At 44.2% G+C, this 18,109-nt stretch overlaps 1 protein-coding gene across 2 annotated transcripts in view; it reads right to left on the bottom strand.

The window, feature by feature from the left end:
• Positions 1 to 18,109, bottom strand: part of LOC137629725 (neurotrypsin-like) — a 98,626-nt gene that overhangs the window by 19,570 nt on the left and 60,947 nt on the right. For both annotated transcript variants that reach the window (XM_068361294.1, XM_068361295.1), the window contains exons 11-12: positions 3,996 to 4,164; positions 2,424 to 2,570 (exon numbers count right to left, since the gene is read on the bottom strand). In XM_068361294.1, coding sequence (XP_068217395.1) covers positions 2,424 to 2,570; positions 3,996 to 4,164 — 316 coding nt within the window. The remainder of the gene's footprint in view (positions 1 to 2,423; positions 2,571 to 3,995; positions 4,165 to 18,109) is intronic.

The raw sequence follows: 18,109 nt of genomic DNA, 5'->3' as shown, positions 1-18,109 counted from the left end.
ACTATACTGCAATTATACTGACTACTGTGTAAACATATACTGTAATTCAGCCGGCATATAGCCGACATAGCTAGTCCCTGACGGCACAGTCCGGCCGGCATACTAGCTGATAGAGAGAGAGAAAGCATGGAGTGAAGAACTGCCTTATCACTGTGTATGTTTACACTAAATAAGGATGTAAATATATAATTTACTGCCTTCACCAGAAAGAAGGTTCAAATGGAAGGGGTGAATGCATCATTCAGGCTTCCATCCAAGCACAAGTACCGTTGCCGGCATAGCTCGGCCGGCATATGGCCGGCAGGCTAGTACCTGGCAACACTGGTACAGTCGGCATGCCGCCGGCTGAGTCATTACCTGCCGGCCAGGCTAATACCCCGGAAACAGGACTTGCATAGTCCAGCCGGCATGTGGTCGGCAGGCTAGCTCCCGGCAGCACTGGTACAGTCGGCATGCTGCTGGGTGAGCCAGTACCTGTCGGCGCCGGCGGCATGCCGCCGGCTGGGTTAGTGCCCCACCAACATGACTTGTGGCTGGCAGTCCTAGGGAGGACTGAAGAAACTTGGTGACAGAATAGACTTCCTCCCGACAGCCATCATGGCCGCCGGCAGCCGTCATGGCCGCCGGCAGCAGTCATGTCCGCCAGCAGCCGGCATGGCCACCAGCAGCCAATAAACAGCTGTTAAGTAGGAGCCCGACCGGCCCCGCAACCCGCCGGCAAGCGGTGGGATCGCAGAACAACGGCCCAAAGGGTTGCAATGGCTAGGGCATCACTAAAGGACAGAGGGGGGAGGGAAAAGGGTCCTGTATGAGGTGTGGAAGGAGCCGACAGGGTTGCCGGTCCTACCACACCCCTAAGAAACTCTGTTTCAGTACCGGCGCCATCCTAGGCGGCAGGAGAATCTCTATTCTCCAGCCTAGGGTCTGCCAATACAGTTAAGGGGATGGCGGCAGACTTGCCGCCTCCTCTCAACAAGGGAGAAACAGAGTTCCAGTGCCAGCGCCATCCTAGGCGCCAGCAGAATGTCTATTCTTCAGCCTAGGGTCTGCGAGCACAGGACTAGTCTTCTTGACTGCAGGGAGAAGGTGGCGGCATCATATAACTACTTCAAGTGCGACCTAGGGAGTTCTAGCCTCCTATGCCGGCTGCCTAGTCCTGCTGGGGAATGACTATTCACCCTGCCGGCCGGCTGCCGGAAAAAGACCATATACTCTAAGGTTCTGACCGAAACCCAAAGCCTGCTATCTGCCAGCCAAGGGAAGAGACAGAAAACACTAGCCCAGTCAAGCCTGAGTGTCTACTCAAAGACAAGACTAACTAGGGTTGTAGCCTAAGCTACACTCAAGAGAGAAGGAGGGATTACCCTTAAATCTCCACTGGAGACGAGTATCGGTTTATATAATAATTCTAGAAGATATCTACAGTATCTCTGCCTGAATTGATAAAACGATTCATGAGGGTAAACGAGGGAAATGTCTGAAAGTATACTACATCGCCTAGGATAGGTTACCTAGGCAAGACAAGATCTTGGTTACCTAAATCACCGAAACTCAAGGTATACGATTGACATAGAAAAGGAAATTATGCATACCATAAATATCTTTACAAGTATAATTATGCCTAAATAGCTTTCATAATTAATTATTGCTATTTCAACCGGGAATGTAGTTCTACTAACTAAATAACACATGCCTAACGATTGACAGCGCCCATGGCGCCTCTGGTAACAGGCCCAGCTCCTAAGCACAATAAATTACTCTAATTTCACTGTGAAACAGGAGCTAAAATATATACATTGTAAAGAATCAATACTCAACTTTCCAGAGGCTAAAGAAGCTGGAGATTACATAATAATCCTCGCAGAATCGATCGAAAAAGTTGAATCAACAGGGAACACCACCGTGTAAATTCGCTACAAAATTAGGAATGACCTCCATCTTGAATATGGTGCCATCTTGATACTCAATAGTAGTATGGGAGATAGGGTAACCTTGATAACAGCTCCCCTTCCAAAGTTGCCACTCTTCCCCCTCAAAGCGAAAACGCTATTCGGGGTGAAGATCGCTATGTGTCGTATCAAGATATACGTCCCCTGATTTATGCGATATACTTAAGAGAATGTTAAGGATTTTCGTGCCAGGAGTTAAGAATTCTGGAGTCCTAAAGGTAAATTCTCTGGGAATATCACTGTAGTTCATATATCCCTTGGAAGCTACTATTAGGAACCTTCCATCAGGACGACATGGCTTGAGCCCAAATATATATATATATATATATATATATATATATATATATATATATATATATATGTATGTATATATATATATATATATATATATATATATATATATATATATATATATATATATATATATATATATATGTACAGTAAACACAATGAGTGTGTGAGAGAAACATTTACCTGTTCAGAGTCTTCATTGAACTGGGAATTATAATCTCCTACTCGGATAACTGTGTTCAGTCTTCCTGCAGTTGTTAAACAATGTGCAGCTGTGATGACAAAGTCTTCAGAAATAATGGCTCCTCCACAAAGTAAGCTTTCACGATTCTGGATCACAATGAAAAAAAAAATAGTTATCAGTACATTACTAGTGATACAATAGATGTTTGATAAACCTACAGAGAAAGCTCATCAGCACTGTACTGTTCTCTATGTGCCATATAACCCCATTCTGCCCATACTCTTGAGCTAACTAAATGTCATTAACCATTTCCGATGAGTCTTTAACAACATTCATCCAGAACTTATGGGCCTTCATCTCACCCTATCTTCTTGCACTTTGTACTACAATTTCTTTTTGCTGACCTACTGGCATCCATTCTTTCCACATGACAGAACCATCTCAAACTACAGCCATCCTCTTACTTATGTTAACATTTTACCACATTTCTGAACTGGTTCACATCCTATCAAGTATTCTTACCCTATCTGACTATACAACAGATTTCATCTCAGCAATTCCAGTCTTTTTTTTCATCATCATTCAACATCAAAATTTTACTTTTTTAGACAGTTTAATCAATAATTCATAAATTTTGTTCCACACAAATCTCAAGCCTCTTAATTCTTTTATTAGTTTGTTACCTTGCTCGCTTCTACTACTCTTTAACTAACTTCTCATCTCTTTTTGCTTTTATCCGTTACATTTTCTCCAAGACACCTAATATGAATAACCCATTTACATTCTTCACCCCTCCATACTAACATTACTCCATCTTCCTGGTTTCTATTTCCTTTCATTACCTTACTCTTGCTCACGTGCACTCGAACTTTTTCCTCTTGCAGATGCTTTCAAACTCTCTTACTAGCTTCTGCAGTTTATCTTCACTGTCCGTAATCAGTACAGTACTATCTGCAAGCATGAACAACACCACATCCCATTAACAACTCTTCTTTCTCAGACCATTCGCATCACTCAATCCATAAAGATATTGAAGAGCCATGGAGACATGACACACATTTCCCTCAGACACTTTTCAAACCAAACAAATAATTTCTCGGCCTATGTTCTATAATGCACAGTTTCATCATGAAATCTTCATCTGCTCTTAACAACCGATAAGTATCCCATGCATTCACAATACTGTTTACATTGATTCTCTATTGATTCTATCATAGGATTTTTCTAGGTGCACATATACTGTATTACTAAGGAACAGTTAATTTTCAGTAGAAGCCATGCAAAACCTCCTCTCCTTGTTTTCAGGTTAAAGTAAGGTACTGCAGATAGACTTAAAATTATTAAGGAACCACTGATTAATAAAAGCAAAAGATTTCATTCACCCTTATTTTCTGATAAAGGTTTGAAACAACAGATGGCCAGTAATTATAAAGTAATAAAGCACATAGGAACTTCTAAAAGTTAAACATGAATTTAGCTTAAACTGGTAAATCATTTTGACAATAAATATTTATAACTCAGCAAGTTTAAACAGATAAATTCCAAATCACTGAGAATTCCCATGCAATTACCGGGTTGGTTCTGCGGAGCGAAACAAGCCAGGGACTGTCGAAGCGCGAAGGAGGGAATCCACCACGAACCCGAGCGAGTCTGGTTAGGAACTGGTTAGAGGAATCCTCGGGGACACCGCAGTCAGGGTTGCCGAGGGCTGCTCGTAGGTCAGAATCAACTTTACCACGGCTAAATGAATATATTTAAACAGACGTGTTATTGAAACGAGGCTGACTTCTAGTTGGTTGTCTGAAGGACATTTACCATTCAGAACAAACACTAAAATGAACACTATTAAGGAGGAGCTCCTGTGAAAATGTACAATAGTCAATTCAGTATCGAATTCATGCTCTAACTGTTGAACTCCCTGCTCCATACTCTCCGTAATACTGTAGTAGCTTCTTTGTATACCCATATATGAAGAAAATCAGCAGCACATCAAATCATCCTACACACATTGCCCCATTTACCTCTATCTTGGACTCACCCTCGTTTCCTTGGGATAAAAGATCTCTCATTCCAACAACTCAATCAATCTAACAATCCATGATATATAGGTTTTCTTCTCGATATTTCTCCCAATACTTCTAAATTATGAAATCTTTAGACCAACTACCATCCTCTATTCTCTCCACATGACAAGATCTTCTCATTTCGTTTTTTGATCAAATACGCTATGCAAACAATTCATCCCCAACAGTTTCAACTTAATTCTTTCAGTCAGATTTACCATTCATCCTTTACATTTTGCATAGATGATTTATATAGTGTGTATATATATATATATATATATATATATATATATATATATATATATATATATATATCTATATATATATATATATATATATATATATATATATATATATGTATATATATATATTATATATATACTGTAGCTCTATATCTACATGTCATGTCTTTTCTTTGACTTTCCCAATCATTCTATGTATAAAGTTATAAAATATGTTATTTTCATAAGTAAAATAAATTTTTGAATATACTTACCCGGTGATCATATAGCTGTCAGCTCTGCTGCCCGACAGAAAAACCTAAGGACAAAATACGCCAGCGATCGCTATACAGGTGGGGGTGTACATCAACAGCGCCATCTGTCGAGCAGGTACTCAAGTACTCCATGTCAACACAGAACCAATTTTTTCTCCTCTGCCCACTGGGTCTCTATTGGGGAGGAAGGGAGGGTCCTTTAATTTATGATCACCGGGTAAGTATATTCAAAAATTTATTTTACTAATGAAAATAACATTTTTCAATATTAAACTTAGCCGGTGATCATATAGCTGATTCACACCCAGGGGGGTGGGTAGAGACCAGCATTACATGTTGACATTATTATGAGCTAAGTATTTTGTATTTCATTTTAGCAGTTATTCAAAATAACAAACATAAAATCAATAAGTACCTGGTAAGGAAGTCGACTTGAACAATTACTCTGCCTTTTTAAGTACGTCTTCCTTACTGAGCCTCGCGATCCTCATAGGATGCTGAGCGACTCCTAGGAGCTGAAGTATGAAGGGTTGCAACCCATACTAAAGGACCTCATCAAAACCTCTAATCTAGGCGCTTCTCAAGAAAAGACTTTGACCACCCGCCAAATCAAGTAGGATGCGAAAGGCTTCTTAGCCTTCCGGACAACCCAAAAACAATAATAAAACATTTCAAGAGAAAGATTAAAAAAGGTTATGGAATTAGGGAATTGTAGTGGTTGAGCCCTCACCCACTACTGCACTCGTTGCTACGAATGGTCCCAGAGTGTAGCAGTTCTCGTAAAGAGACTGGACATTCTTAAGATAAAAAGACGCGAACACTGATTTGCTTTTCCAATAGGTTGCGTCGAATATACTTTACAGAGATCTATTTTGTTTAAAGGCCACGGAAGTTGCGACAGTTCTAACTTCGTGTGTCCTTACCTTCAGCAAAGCTTGGTCTTCCTCATTCAGATGGGAATGAGCTTCTCGTATTAACAGTCTGATAAAATAGGATAAAGCCTTCTTTGACATAGGCAAAGATGGATTCTTAACTGAACACCATAAAGCTTCAGACGGGCCTCGTAAAGGTTTTAAAATAGAACTTAAGAGCTCTTACAGGACATAAGACTCTTTCTAGTTCATTTCCAACCATACGATAAGTTTGGAATATCGAACGATATTGGTCAAGGCCAAGAAGGCAGCTCGTGTTTGGCTAGAAAACCAAGTTGTAGAACATGTAGCCGTTTCGGATGAGAATCCGATGTTCTTGCTGAAGGCATGAATCTCACTGACTCTTTTAGCTGTGGCTAAGCATATCAGGAAAAGAGTCTTAAAGGTGAGATCTTTCAGGGAGGCTGATTGTAGCGGTTCGAACCTGTCTGACATAAGGAATCTTAGTACCACGTCTAAATTCCAACCAGGTGTAACCAAACGACGCTCCTTCGTGGTCTCAAAAGACTTAAGGAGGTCCTGTAGATCTTTATTGTTGGAAAGATCTAAGCCTCTGTGACGGAAGACTGATGTCAACATGCTTCTGTAACCCTTGAAAGTGGGAGCTGAAAGAGATCGTTCTTTCCTCAGATATAAGAGAAAGTCAGCTATTTGAGTTACAGAGGTACTGGTCGAGGATACGGATACTGACTTGCACCAGTTTCGGAAGATTTCCCACTTCGATTGGTAGACTCTAAGGGTGGATGTTCTCCTTGCTCTAGCAATTGCTCTGGTTGCCTCCTTCGAAAAGCCTCTAGCTCTCGAGAGTCTTTCGATAGTCTGAAGGCAGTCAGACGAAGAGCGTGGAGGCCTTGGTGTACCTTCTTTACGCGTGGCTGACGTAGAAGGTCCACCCTTAGGGGAAGTGTTCTGGGAACGTCTACTAGCCATCGAAGTACCTCGGTGAGCCATTTTCTCGCGGGCCAGAGGGAAGCAACTAGCGTCAACCTTGTCCCTTCGTGAGAGGCAAACTTCTGCAGTACCTTGTTGACAATCTTGAACGGAGGGAATGCATATAGATCTAGATGTGACCAATCTAGTAGAAAGGCATCTATATGAACTGCTGCTGGGTCTGGGATTGGTGAGCAAAATATTGGGAGCCTCTTGGTCATCGAGGTTGCGAAGAGATCTATGGTTGGCTGGCCCCAGGTGGCCCAAAGTCTCTTGCATACATCCTTGTGGAGGGTTCATTCTGTTGGAATTATTTGTTCCTTCCGACTGAGACAATCTGCCATGACATTCAAGTTGCCTTGGATGAACCTCGTTACTAGTGAAATATCTAGACCTTTTGACCAGGTGAGGAGGTCCCTTGCGATCTCGTACCATGTCAGAGAGTAGGTCCCTCCTTGCTTGGAGATGTACGCCAAAGCCGTGGTGTTGTCCGAGTTCACCTCCACCTCTTTGCCTTGAAGGAGAGACCTGAAGCTTTTCCAGGTCAGACGTACTGCCAGTAGCTTCTTGCAGTAGAAATGCATTGTCCTTTGACTCGAGTTCCATAATCCCGAGCATTCCCTACCGTCTAATGTCGCACCCCAGCCTACGTCCGATGCGTCCGAGAAGAGAATGTGGTTGGGAGTCTGAACAGTCAGGGGAAGACCCTCTCTAAGGTTGATACAGTCCTTTCACCAAGTCAGACCAGACTTTATCTTTCCGGAAACCGGGATCGAGACCGCTTCTAGCGTCTTGTCCTTTTTTCAGTGAAAAGCTAGATGGTATAGAAGAGGACGGAGGTGTAGTCTTCCTAGTGACACAAATTGATCCACGGATGACAGTGTCCCTACCAGACTCATCCACAGCCTGACTGGGCAGCGTTCCTTCTTCAGCATCTTCTGGATGGATAGCAGGGCTGGGGGTTGATCGTCTTGTTCAGCAACGTCCTCATCAGAGGGTTCCTCATCCGAAACTGATGAGGAAACGGCAACGGAGTGGGCAACGTCTGACTCGCTGAATCCGGTCGCACTGGTGGATGCGTGACGGAGCCGGACGCAATATCATGGTACTGCTGCACAGTCTGTGAACTGTCAACAACCATGGGGACGCGAGGAAGTACAGCGTCAACCCGAAACTGTCTAGACTGTCTGGGTTGTGCAGTCAACACCCTACCGGGTTGCTGAGGTTGACGCACTGCGTCACAACAAGTCACCTCTGCTGGTTGTTGAACGTCTTCCTAGTGACACACTGAACGTCAACAACCACCTCCGAGCGTCGCTTAACGTCAACGTGCGACTGGCAACCCACACTGGGTCGCCTCGGTGGAGGAACCACCTCAACTGGCAGACGCGAGTAGGATACCTCAGCGTCAACAGGGCGCACAACCAACCGGTAGGAAGGTTGTTGGCCAGAAGGTTCTTCTCCGTATTAAGTCCTCTATCAAGGACACAAGCTTGGACTGCATGTCTTGCAGCAAAGCCCATTTAGGGTCTACGGGAGCAGGTGTGGTAACAGACGGGGTTAGCGACTGAAGCGGAACCATTTACCATCCATGGAAGCCTTGTTATGTGTGACATAATAGTACAGCAAAACTTCAAAGGCTCGACAAAAGTTGAGAAGTTGACCTGTAAACAACTGGAGCGTCTCCTGGCTAGGCGCCTGGGCGAGTCTACCAGAATTGAGAAGTCTACCTGGGCAGAGGCATGAACTCCCAAGCCGAGAACTTCTCTCGTGTCCTATCAGACTCTCGCTCTATAAGCCAGTTAAAAAGAAGGGAAATCAAAAGGCTGTATCCCTAAAACTCCTCCTGGTGCAAAAACCAGTCGCCTAGCCAACGTAACGCTCTCTAGGAGAGCGAGAGAGCACTAGCTTAACAACAACGGCTTCGAAGTAGCTAGGCCTAGTGTAAGTTCTGACGTGAGGCGAACGAGGAGCAGCAGTTACAAGATCCGGACGAAGATCCTTAAAAAATCATCATGATTTAATTAAAGTCCATAGGAGGCTAAGCAGCTTAAGGCTCCTCTCCAAATGACAAGAGTCCTCAAAGGAATATCAGTAGGAGGGAGAACAGCACTTTCTCATCTACAGGAACCTTGTCCGAGAAAAGCTAGGTTATCTCAGTGAGGGTCTCACTGATGCATTAGCAGCAGACCAGAAGGCAATGTTATGTAACTGCTTGATAGTCTGTGAACTGTCAAAAACTGAACTGTCAACCCCAACAGGTGCGTGAGGACATACAGCACTGGTGCATTAGCAGCAGACCAGAAGGCAACGTTATGTAACTGCTTGACAGTCTGTGAACTGTCAAAAAACTGAACTGTCAACCACAACAGGTGCGTGAGGACATACAGCACTGGTGCATTAGTAGCAGACCAGAAGGCAACGTCATGTAACTGCTTGACAGTGTGTGAGCTGGCAACAACCAAAGCTGTGTGGGGAAGCCTCAACTCCTGACTGACTAGTCTGCTGCGGGCGAGTGGCGGTAACCACAGTGGGTTGCGGAGGCTGACGCACCGTGTCAAAACACGGCAGCTTAACTCCACCCTCCTGTTGTTGTGGTAGCACACGCACGTCAACGGAGGGTTCCGTGCGTCTGTGAACGTCAGCATGCGTCTGGCAGGGTCGACTGCGCATGGGTGGAGGAGCTCTCACAGCTGGAGTGTGGGAGCAGGCAGCCACAGCGTCTGCTGGGCGCACAACCGTGGTAGGTTGTAGGCTAACGGGTGCAGCGTCAACCTTCTCCGCACGATACTCCTGCAAAAAAGATGCTAACTGTGTCTGCATAGACTGTAGCAAAGACCACTTAGGGTCTACAGCAGCAGGTGCGGCAACAGACGGTGTTACTGCCTGTTGCGGTACCGCTTTACCTCTCTTAGGAGGTGTGCAGTCATCGGAAGACTGCAGCGAGTCCGAACTGACCCAGTGGCTACACCTGGGCCGTTGGACTTGCGCGGAAGGGACCGACTTGCACTTAATAAGCTGCGAGACCTTGGTCCATGGTTTCTTACGAGAAACCTCTTCCGCAGACGAGAAGTAAATGGGCTCTCTCGTCTTTGTGTGGGTGGGGCGATCTTGGGTAGATACGCCCGAAACCACGGAGGGAAAAACGTCTGTTCGTTGATCAAGGCCTGACGAACCCATAAGTCGTTCGACATTACTTCTCCCCTGGGCTTGGGAGCTTGCAAGAGGTCCCGGACTAGGTGAACGACAGGCACGAACAGACGAACCCTCGGACGCAACACTGTAACACTTTGCGCATATCACTTTATCACTTCGATTTTCTGTTTTGCACTTATTTCACTGAAATCGAAACTTTTACTGATTTCTACCTGAAACACGCAATCCTACCCTTCATTAAAAGGTAGTAATTGCGAAAACAGTCGTATAATGCAACAGAAAACATATATAAAGATAAAGAATTCAGTGGCTGAGAAAGAGACTAAACACTAGTTCAAATAAACTACGTTTACAATCTCTCACCGCACATAGCCTGGGGACAAGAATAAAACCCTAGAAACGTTTTACCTTCTTCCCCGTACAGCGACTAGGGAGGAGAGTAACACGAGAACAACGTTACCCGCTTGAACGGAACGTTTTTTCTCCTCTCTCTCCCTCCGTCTCTATCTCTCTCTCTCTTTCTCTCTTGATTTCGCACCTGAGAGAAGAGCCCAATTATATATCGTCAAAACATGTTATTTGGCTAAAGGAAAAAAACTGAAAGGTTTTCCAAATAAAAAGTTCCTTTAATTTAGAATTTAAACCATTTAAGCTAAGAAAGAATGAACGAAACGTCAGAATCGATTACTCTTACTGCAAAGTGAAACCGTGATACACTCTCTCTCTATCGTAACGATAGAGCGCATGTTGAACGTCCTGAACGTCAACAACTGCGTAGTCTAAAAAACTAAACGTTAGTTCATCTTTGAAAACAGTACGAGACTGTCAAAGAAATTCTTTCATAAAACATTCTTTAAAGGCTAAATACGATATAACGGGCCCAACGTTGATTAACTTCGGTTCCAAGTTAGGACCGCCTACTATCAGGAAAGGTCGCATATAAACAAAACATAAAAAATTTATTTTTATATGTTTATAATAAATGGAAAGTTAATCGAAGAGGCCTAATAAAGGCGGAGAGATATAAAATATATAGATCTATAACGTGTTAATCAAAATTACTAAAAACCTAAACACACTTCCGTCTAAGGGAAGGGTTGGCCATTTAAAAGTGAAAGAGAGTCCATACTCTCTTTGTCACCAAAATAAATCTATCCAAAACGAGTTCAAGTTTTGAAATGAAGACAAAACCCCTGCATAGCGAAAGCTCAAAACTGGAATAGTGTACTTCACCAAATAGTTGTGAAAACAAATCCAGTTAGTAACAGCGTATTTAGTAGGTCTTGCCAGTGGCACGACAGAGAGAAAATTGGTTCTGTGTTGACATGGAGTACTTGAGTACCTGCTCGACAGATGGCGCTGTTGATGTACACCCCCACCTGTATAGCGATCGCTGGCGTATTTTGTCCTTAGGTTTTTCTGTCGGGCAGCAGAGCTGACAGCTATATGATCACCGGCTAAGTTTAATATTGAAAAAGTTCTTTTCACAGGCCCATATCAAGCATGTTCAATTTAAAAATTCTAATACATGATGTTTTCATCACATAAACCATTATCTCTATCAGTTCAATTAAACCTCTAAGTTCCCATATGTCACCCATAGCTTTTCTCAAATTAAATTCAAATAAAATGTACAGATGTTTATAAAATTCACTGGGTGATCATAACCTTTTCTTTATAAATCCTTCTGTTATAACATACCATATTATTCTTACTTTTTTTTAACAGAGATCCTACCATACATTTTCACAGAAATAATAAGACTACAAAGATAGTACACCTATGGTCCTTTCCGGCACTTTTTTCACATTTACTTGAAGCGAATTTATTCCTTTCCCATGTTTTCTTAAACACTTTCCCCTAATTTCCACATACCTTACACACCTGGTCAGTTACTCGATCACAGTATATCACATCTCACTTGTAGTTCCATTAAGTTCTGATGTCTTTTCATACTGTAAACTTTCAATTGTCATTCTCACATCCATATACAGTACATTTATACCCCTATTTTGCATAAAAATTACGCTCCCAAACTTCAATTGACTAGTCGTCATTCTCGCGTATATAAACATTTATACCCATATCTTACATAAAAATTACACTCACAAACTTCAAAAGACAAGTTGTCATTCTCACATATATAAACATTTATACCCATATCTTACATAAAAATTACACTCACAAACTTCAAATGACTAGTTAAAAATTCAATACCAACTTTTTGTTAGTTTATTAAAATGTTATTTTTATTACTAAAATAAATTTTTGAATATACTTACCCGGTGATTATATAAGCTGCAGCTCTGCTGCCCGACAGAAAAACTCTATGTTCAAAATACGCCAGCGATCGCTATGCAGGTAGGGGGTGTACATCAACAGCGCCATCTGTCGAGCAGTTACTCAGTACTCAATGTAAACACAGAACTCAATTTTCTCCTCGGTCCACTGGGTCTCTATTGGGGAGGAAGGGAGGGTCCTTTAATATATAATCACCGGGTAAGTATATTCAAAAATTTATTTTAGTAATAAAAATAACATTTTTCAATATTAAACTTAGCCGGCGATTATATAAGCTGATTCACACCCAGGGGGGTGGGTAGAGACCAGCATTAATTGTTTACATTATTATGAGCTAAGTATTTTGTATTTCATTTTAGCAGTTATTCAAAATAACAAACATAAAATAAATAAGTACCTGGTAAGGAAGTCGACTTGAACAATTACTCTGCCTTTTTAAGTACGTCTTCCTTACGGAGCCTCGCGATCCTCTTAGGATGCTGAGCGACCCCTAGGATCTGAAGTATCAAGGGTTGCAACCCATACAACAGGACCTCATCAAAACCTCTAATCTAGGCGCTTCTCAAGAAATGACTTTGACCACCCGCCAAATCAAGTAGGATGCGAAAGGCTTCTTAGCCTTCCGGACAACCCAAAAACAATAATAAAACATTTCAAGAGAAAGATTAAAAAGGTTATGGAATTAGGGAATTGTAGTGGTTGAGCCCTCACCCACTACTGCACTCGTTGCTACGAATGGTCCCAGAGTGTAGCAGTTCTCGTAAAGAGACTGGACATTCTTAAGATAAAAAGACGCGAACACTGACTTGCTTTTCCAATAGGTTGCGTCGATTATACTTTGCAGAGATCTATTTTGTTTAAAGGCCACGGAAGTTGCGACAGCTCTAACTTCGTGTGTCCTTACCTTCAGCAAAGCTTGGTCTTCCTCATTCAGATGGGAATGAGCTTCTCGTATTAACAGTCTGATAAAATAGGATAAAGCATTCTTTGACATAGGCAAAGATGGTTTCTTAACTGAACACCATAAAGCTTCAGACGGGCCTCGTAAAGGTTTAGTTCGTTTTTAAATAGAACTTAAGAGCTCTTACAGGACATAAGACTCTTTCTAGTTCATTTCCAACCATACGAAAAGTTTGGAATATCGAACGATATTGGCCAAGGCCGAGAAGGCAGCTCGTTTTGGCTAGAAAACCAAGTTGTAGAACATGTAGCCGTTTCGGATGAGAATCCGATGTTCTTGCTGAAGGCATGAATCTCACTGACTCCTTTAGCTGTGGCTAAGCATACCAGGAAAAGAGTCTTTAAGGTGAGATCTTTCAGGGAGGCTGATTGTAGCGGTTCGAACCTGTCTGATATAAGGAATCTTAGTACCACGTCTAAATTCCAACCAGGTGTAACCAAACGACGCTCCTTCGTGGTCTCAAAAGACTTAAGGAGGTCCTGTAGATCTTTATTGTTGGAAAGATCTAAGCCTCTGTGACGGAAGACTGATGCCAACATGCTTCTGTAACCCTTGATAGTGGGAGCTGAAAGAGATCGTTCTTTCCTCAGAAATAAGAGGAAGTCAGCTATTTGAGTTACAGAGGTACTGGTCGAGGATACGGATACTGACTTGCACCAGTTTCGGAAGATTTCCCACTTCGATTGGTAGACTCTAAGGGTGGATGTTCTCCTTGCTCTAGCAATCGCTCTGGCTGCCTCCTTCGAAAAGCCTCTAGCTCTCGAGAGTCTTTCGATAGTCTGAAGGCAGTCAGACGAAGAGCGTGGAGGCCTTGGTGTATCTTCTTTACGCGTGGCTGACGTAGAAGGTCCACCCTTAGGGAAAGTGTTCTGGGAACGTCTACTAGCCATCGAAGTACCTCGGCGAACCATTCTCTCGCGGGCCAGAGGGAAGCAACTAGCGTCAACCTTGTCCCTTCGTGAGAGGCGAACTTCTGCAGTACCTTGTTGACAATCTTGAACGGAGGGAATGCATATAGATCTAGATGTGACCAATCTAGTAGAAAGGCATCTATATGAACTGCTGCTGGGTCCGGGATTGGTGAGCAAAATATTGGGAGCCTCTTGGTCATCGAGGTTGCGAAGAGATCTATGGTTGGCTGGCCCCAGGTGGCCCAAAGTCTCTTGCATACATCCTTGTGGAGGGTCCATTCTGTTGGAATTATTTGTCCCTTCCGACTGAGACAATCTGCCATGACATTCAAGTTGCCTTGGATGAACCTCGTTACTAGTGATATGTCTAGACCTTCTGACCAGGAGAGGAGGTCCCTTGCGATCTCGTACAACGTCAGAGAGTAGGTCCCTCCTTGCTTGGAGATGTACGCCAAAGCCGTGGTGTTGTCCGAGTTCACCTCCACCACTTTGCCTTGAAGGAGAGACCTGAAGCTTTTCCAGGTCAGACGTACTGCCAGTAGCTCCTTGTAGTTGAAATGCATTGTCCTTTGACTCGAGTTCCATAATCCCGAGCATTCCCGACCGTCTAATGTCGCACCCCAGCCTACGTCCGATGCGTCCGAGAAGAGAACGTGGATGGGAGTCTGAACAGTCAGGGGAAGACCCTCTCTAAGGTTGATATAGTCCTTTCACCAAGTCAGACAAGACTTTATCTTTCCGGAAACCGGGATCGAGACCGCTTCTAGCGTCTTGTCCTTTTTCCAGTGAAAAGCTAGATGGTATAGAAGAGGACGGAGGTGTAGTCTTCCTAGTGACACAAATAGATCCACGGATGACAGTGTCCCTACCAGACTCATCCACAGCCTGACTGAGCAGCGTTCTTTCTTCAGCATCTTCTGGATGGATAGCAGGGCTGGGGGCTGATCGTCTTGTTCAGCAACGTCCTCATCAGAGGGTTCCTCATCCGAAACTGATGAGGAAACGGCAACGGAGTGGGCAACGTCTGACTCGCTGAATCCGGTCGCACTGGTGGATGCGTGACGGAGCCGGACGCAATATCATGGAACTGCTGCACAGTCTGTGAACTGTCAACAACCATGGGTGTGCGAGGAAGTACAGCGTCAACCCGAAACTGTCTAGACCGTCTGGGTTGTGCAGTCAAAACCCTACCGGGTTGCTGAGGTTGACACACTGCGTCACAACAAGTCACCTCTGCTGGTTGTTGAACGTCCTGAACGTCAACAACCACCTCCGAGCGTCGCTTAACGTCAACGTGCGACTGGCAACCCACACTGGGTCGCATCGGTGGAGGAACCACCTCAACTGGCAGACGCAAGTAGGTTACCTCAGCGTCAACAGGGCGCACAACCGACCGGTTGGAAGGTTGTTGGCCAGAAGGAGGAACCACCTCAACTGGCAGACGCGAGTAGGTTACCTCAGCGTCAACAGGGCGCACAACCGACCGGTTGGAAGGTTGTTGGCCAGAAGGAGGAACCACCTCAACTGGCAGACGCGAGTAGGTTACCTCAGCGTCAACAGGGCGCACAACCGACCGGTTGGAAGGTTGTTGGCCAGAAGGTTCTTCTCCGTATTTAAGTCCTCTATCAAGGACGCAAGCTTGGACTGCATGGCTTGCAGCAAAGCCCATTTAGGGTCTACGGGAGCAGGTGTGGCAACAGACGGGGTTAGCGACTGAGGCGGAACCGTTTACCATCCCTGAAAGCCTTGTTATGTGTGACATAATAGTACAGCAAAACTTCAAAGGCTTGACAAAAGCTGAGAAGTTGACCTGTAAACAACTTGGAGCGTCTCCTGGCTAGGCGCCAGGGCGAGTCTACCAGAATTGAGAAGTCTATCTGGGCAGAGGCATGAACTCCCAAGCCGAGAACTTCTCTCGTGTCATATCAGACTCTCGCTCTATAAGCCAGTTTAAAAGAAGGGAAATCAAAGGCTGTATCCCTAAAAACTCCTCCTGGTGCAAAAACCAGTCGCCTAGCCAACGTAACGCTCTCTAGGAGAGCGAGAGAGCACTAGCTTAAAAACAACGGCTTCGAAGTAGCAAGGCCTAGTGTAAGTTCTGACGTTTAGGCGAACGAGGAGCAGCAGTTACAAGATCCGGACGAAGATCCTTAAAAAAATCATCATGATTTAATTAAAGTCCATAGTAGGCTAAGCAGCTTAAGGCTCCTCTCCATCTGACAGAGTCCTCAAGGGAATATCAGTAGGAGGGAGAACAGCAACTTCCTCATCTACAGGAACCTTGTCCGATAAAAGCAAGGTTACCTCAGTGAGTCTCTCACTGGAGCATTAGTAGCAGACCAGAAGGCAACGTCATGTAACTGCTTGACAGTCTGTGAACTGTCAACAACTGAACTGTCAACCACAACAGGTGCGTGAGGACGTACAGTGTCCACTCGAGACTGCTTTGACTGTCTAGACTGAGCAGTCAAAACAACTCTAGAATGCGGAGGTTGACGCACCGCGTCAAAACAAAACAACTTAGACTGTTGTACTTCGCGAACGTCAACGGAAGGTTCCGTGCGTCGCTGAACGTCAACATGCGGCTGGCAGGGTACACTGGAACGCATGGGTGGCGGGACTCTCTCAGCTGGAGTGCGGCAGAAGGTCGCCTCAGCGTCCACAGGATGCACAACCGTGGTTGGTTGTAGGCTAGAGGTTGGTGTCAACCTTCTCCGCACGAAAGTCCTGCATCAATGACGTTAACTGAGACTGCATGGTCTGCAGCAAAGACCACTTAGGGTCTACAAGAGCAGGTGCGGCAACAGACGGTGTGACTGCTTGATGCGGTACCGCTTTGCCTCTCTTAGGAGGTGAGCAGTCGTCGGAAGACTGCAGCGAGTCCGAACTGACCCAGTGGCTACAACTGGGCCGTTGGACTTGCGTGGAAGGGACCGACTTGCGCTTAATAAGCCGCGAGACCTTGGTCCATGGTTTCTTACGAGAAACCTCTTCCGCAGACGAGAAATAAATGGGCTCTCTCGTCTTTGTGTGGGTGGGGCGATCTTGGGTAGATACGCCCGACACCACGGAGGGAAAAACGTCTGTTCGTTGATCAAGGCCTCTCGAACCCATAAGTCGTTCGACATTACTTCTCCCCTGGGCTTGGGAGCTTGCAAGAGGTCCCGGACTAGGTGAACGAGAGGCACGAACAGACGAACCCTCGGACGCAACACTGTAACACTTTGCGCATATCACTTTATCGATTTTCTGTTTTGCACTTATTCACTGAAATCGAAACTTTTACTGATTTCTACCTGAAACACGCAATTCTACCCTTCATTAAAAGGTAGTAATTGCCTGAACACGCAATTCTACCCTTCAATAAAAGGTAGTAATTGCGAAATCAGTCGTATAATGCAGCTCATTAATACTAGCAAAAAACAGAAAACATATATAAAGATAAAAAATTCAGTGGCTGGGAAAGAGACTAAACACTAGTTCAAATAAACTACGTTTACAATCTCTCACCGCACATAGCCTGGGGACAAGAATAAAACCCTAGAAACGTTTTACCTTCCTCCCCGTACAGAGACTAGGGACGAGAGTAACACGAGAACAACGTTACCCGCTTGAACGGAACGTTTTCTCTCCTCTCTCTCCCTCCGTCTCTATCTCTCTCTCTCTTTCTCTCTTGATTTCGCACCTAAGAGAAGAGCCCAATTATATATCGTCAAAAAAAAACATGTTATTTGACTAAAGGAAAAAACTGAAAGGTTTTCCAAATAAAAAGTTCCTTTAATTTAGAATTTAAAACATTTAAGCTAAGAAAGAATGAACAAAACGTCAGAATCGATTTACTCTTACTGCAAAGTGAAACCGTGATACACTCTCTCTCTATCGTAACGATAGAGCGCATGTTGAACGTCCTGAACGTCAACAACTGCGTAGTCTAA

The sequence above is a fragment of the Palaemon carinicauda genome, chromosome 37 (genome assembly GCF_036898095.1).
Source record: "Palaemon carinicauda isolate YSFRI2023 chromosome 37, ASM3689809v2, whole genome shotgun sequence".
Taxonomy (NCBI): Eukaryota; Metazoa; Arthropoda; class Malacostraca; order Decapoda; family Palaemonidae; genus Palaemon; species Palaemon carinicauda.
This window is presented reverse-complemented; position numbering and strand designations above follow the sequence as displayed.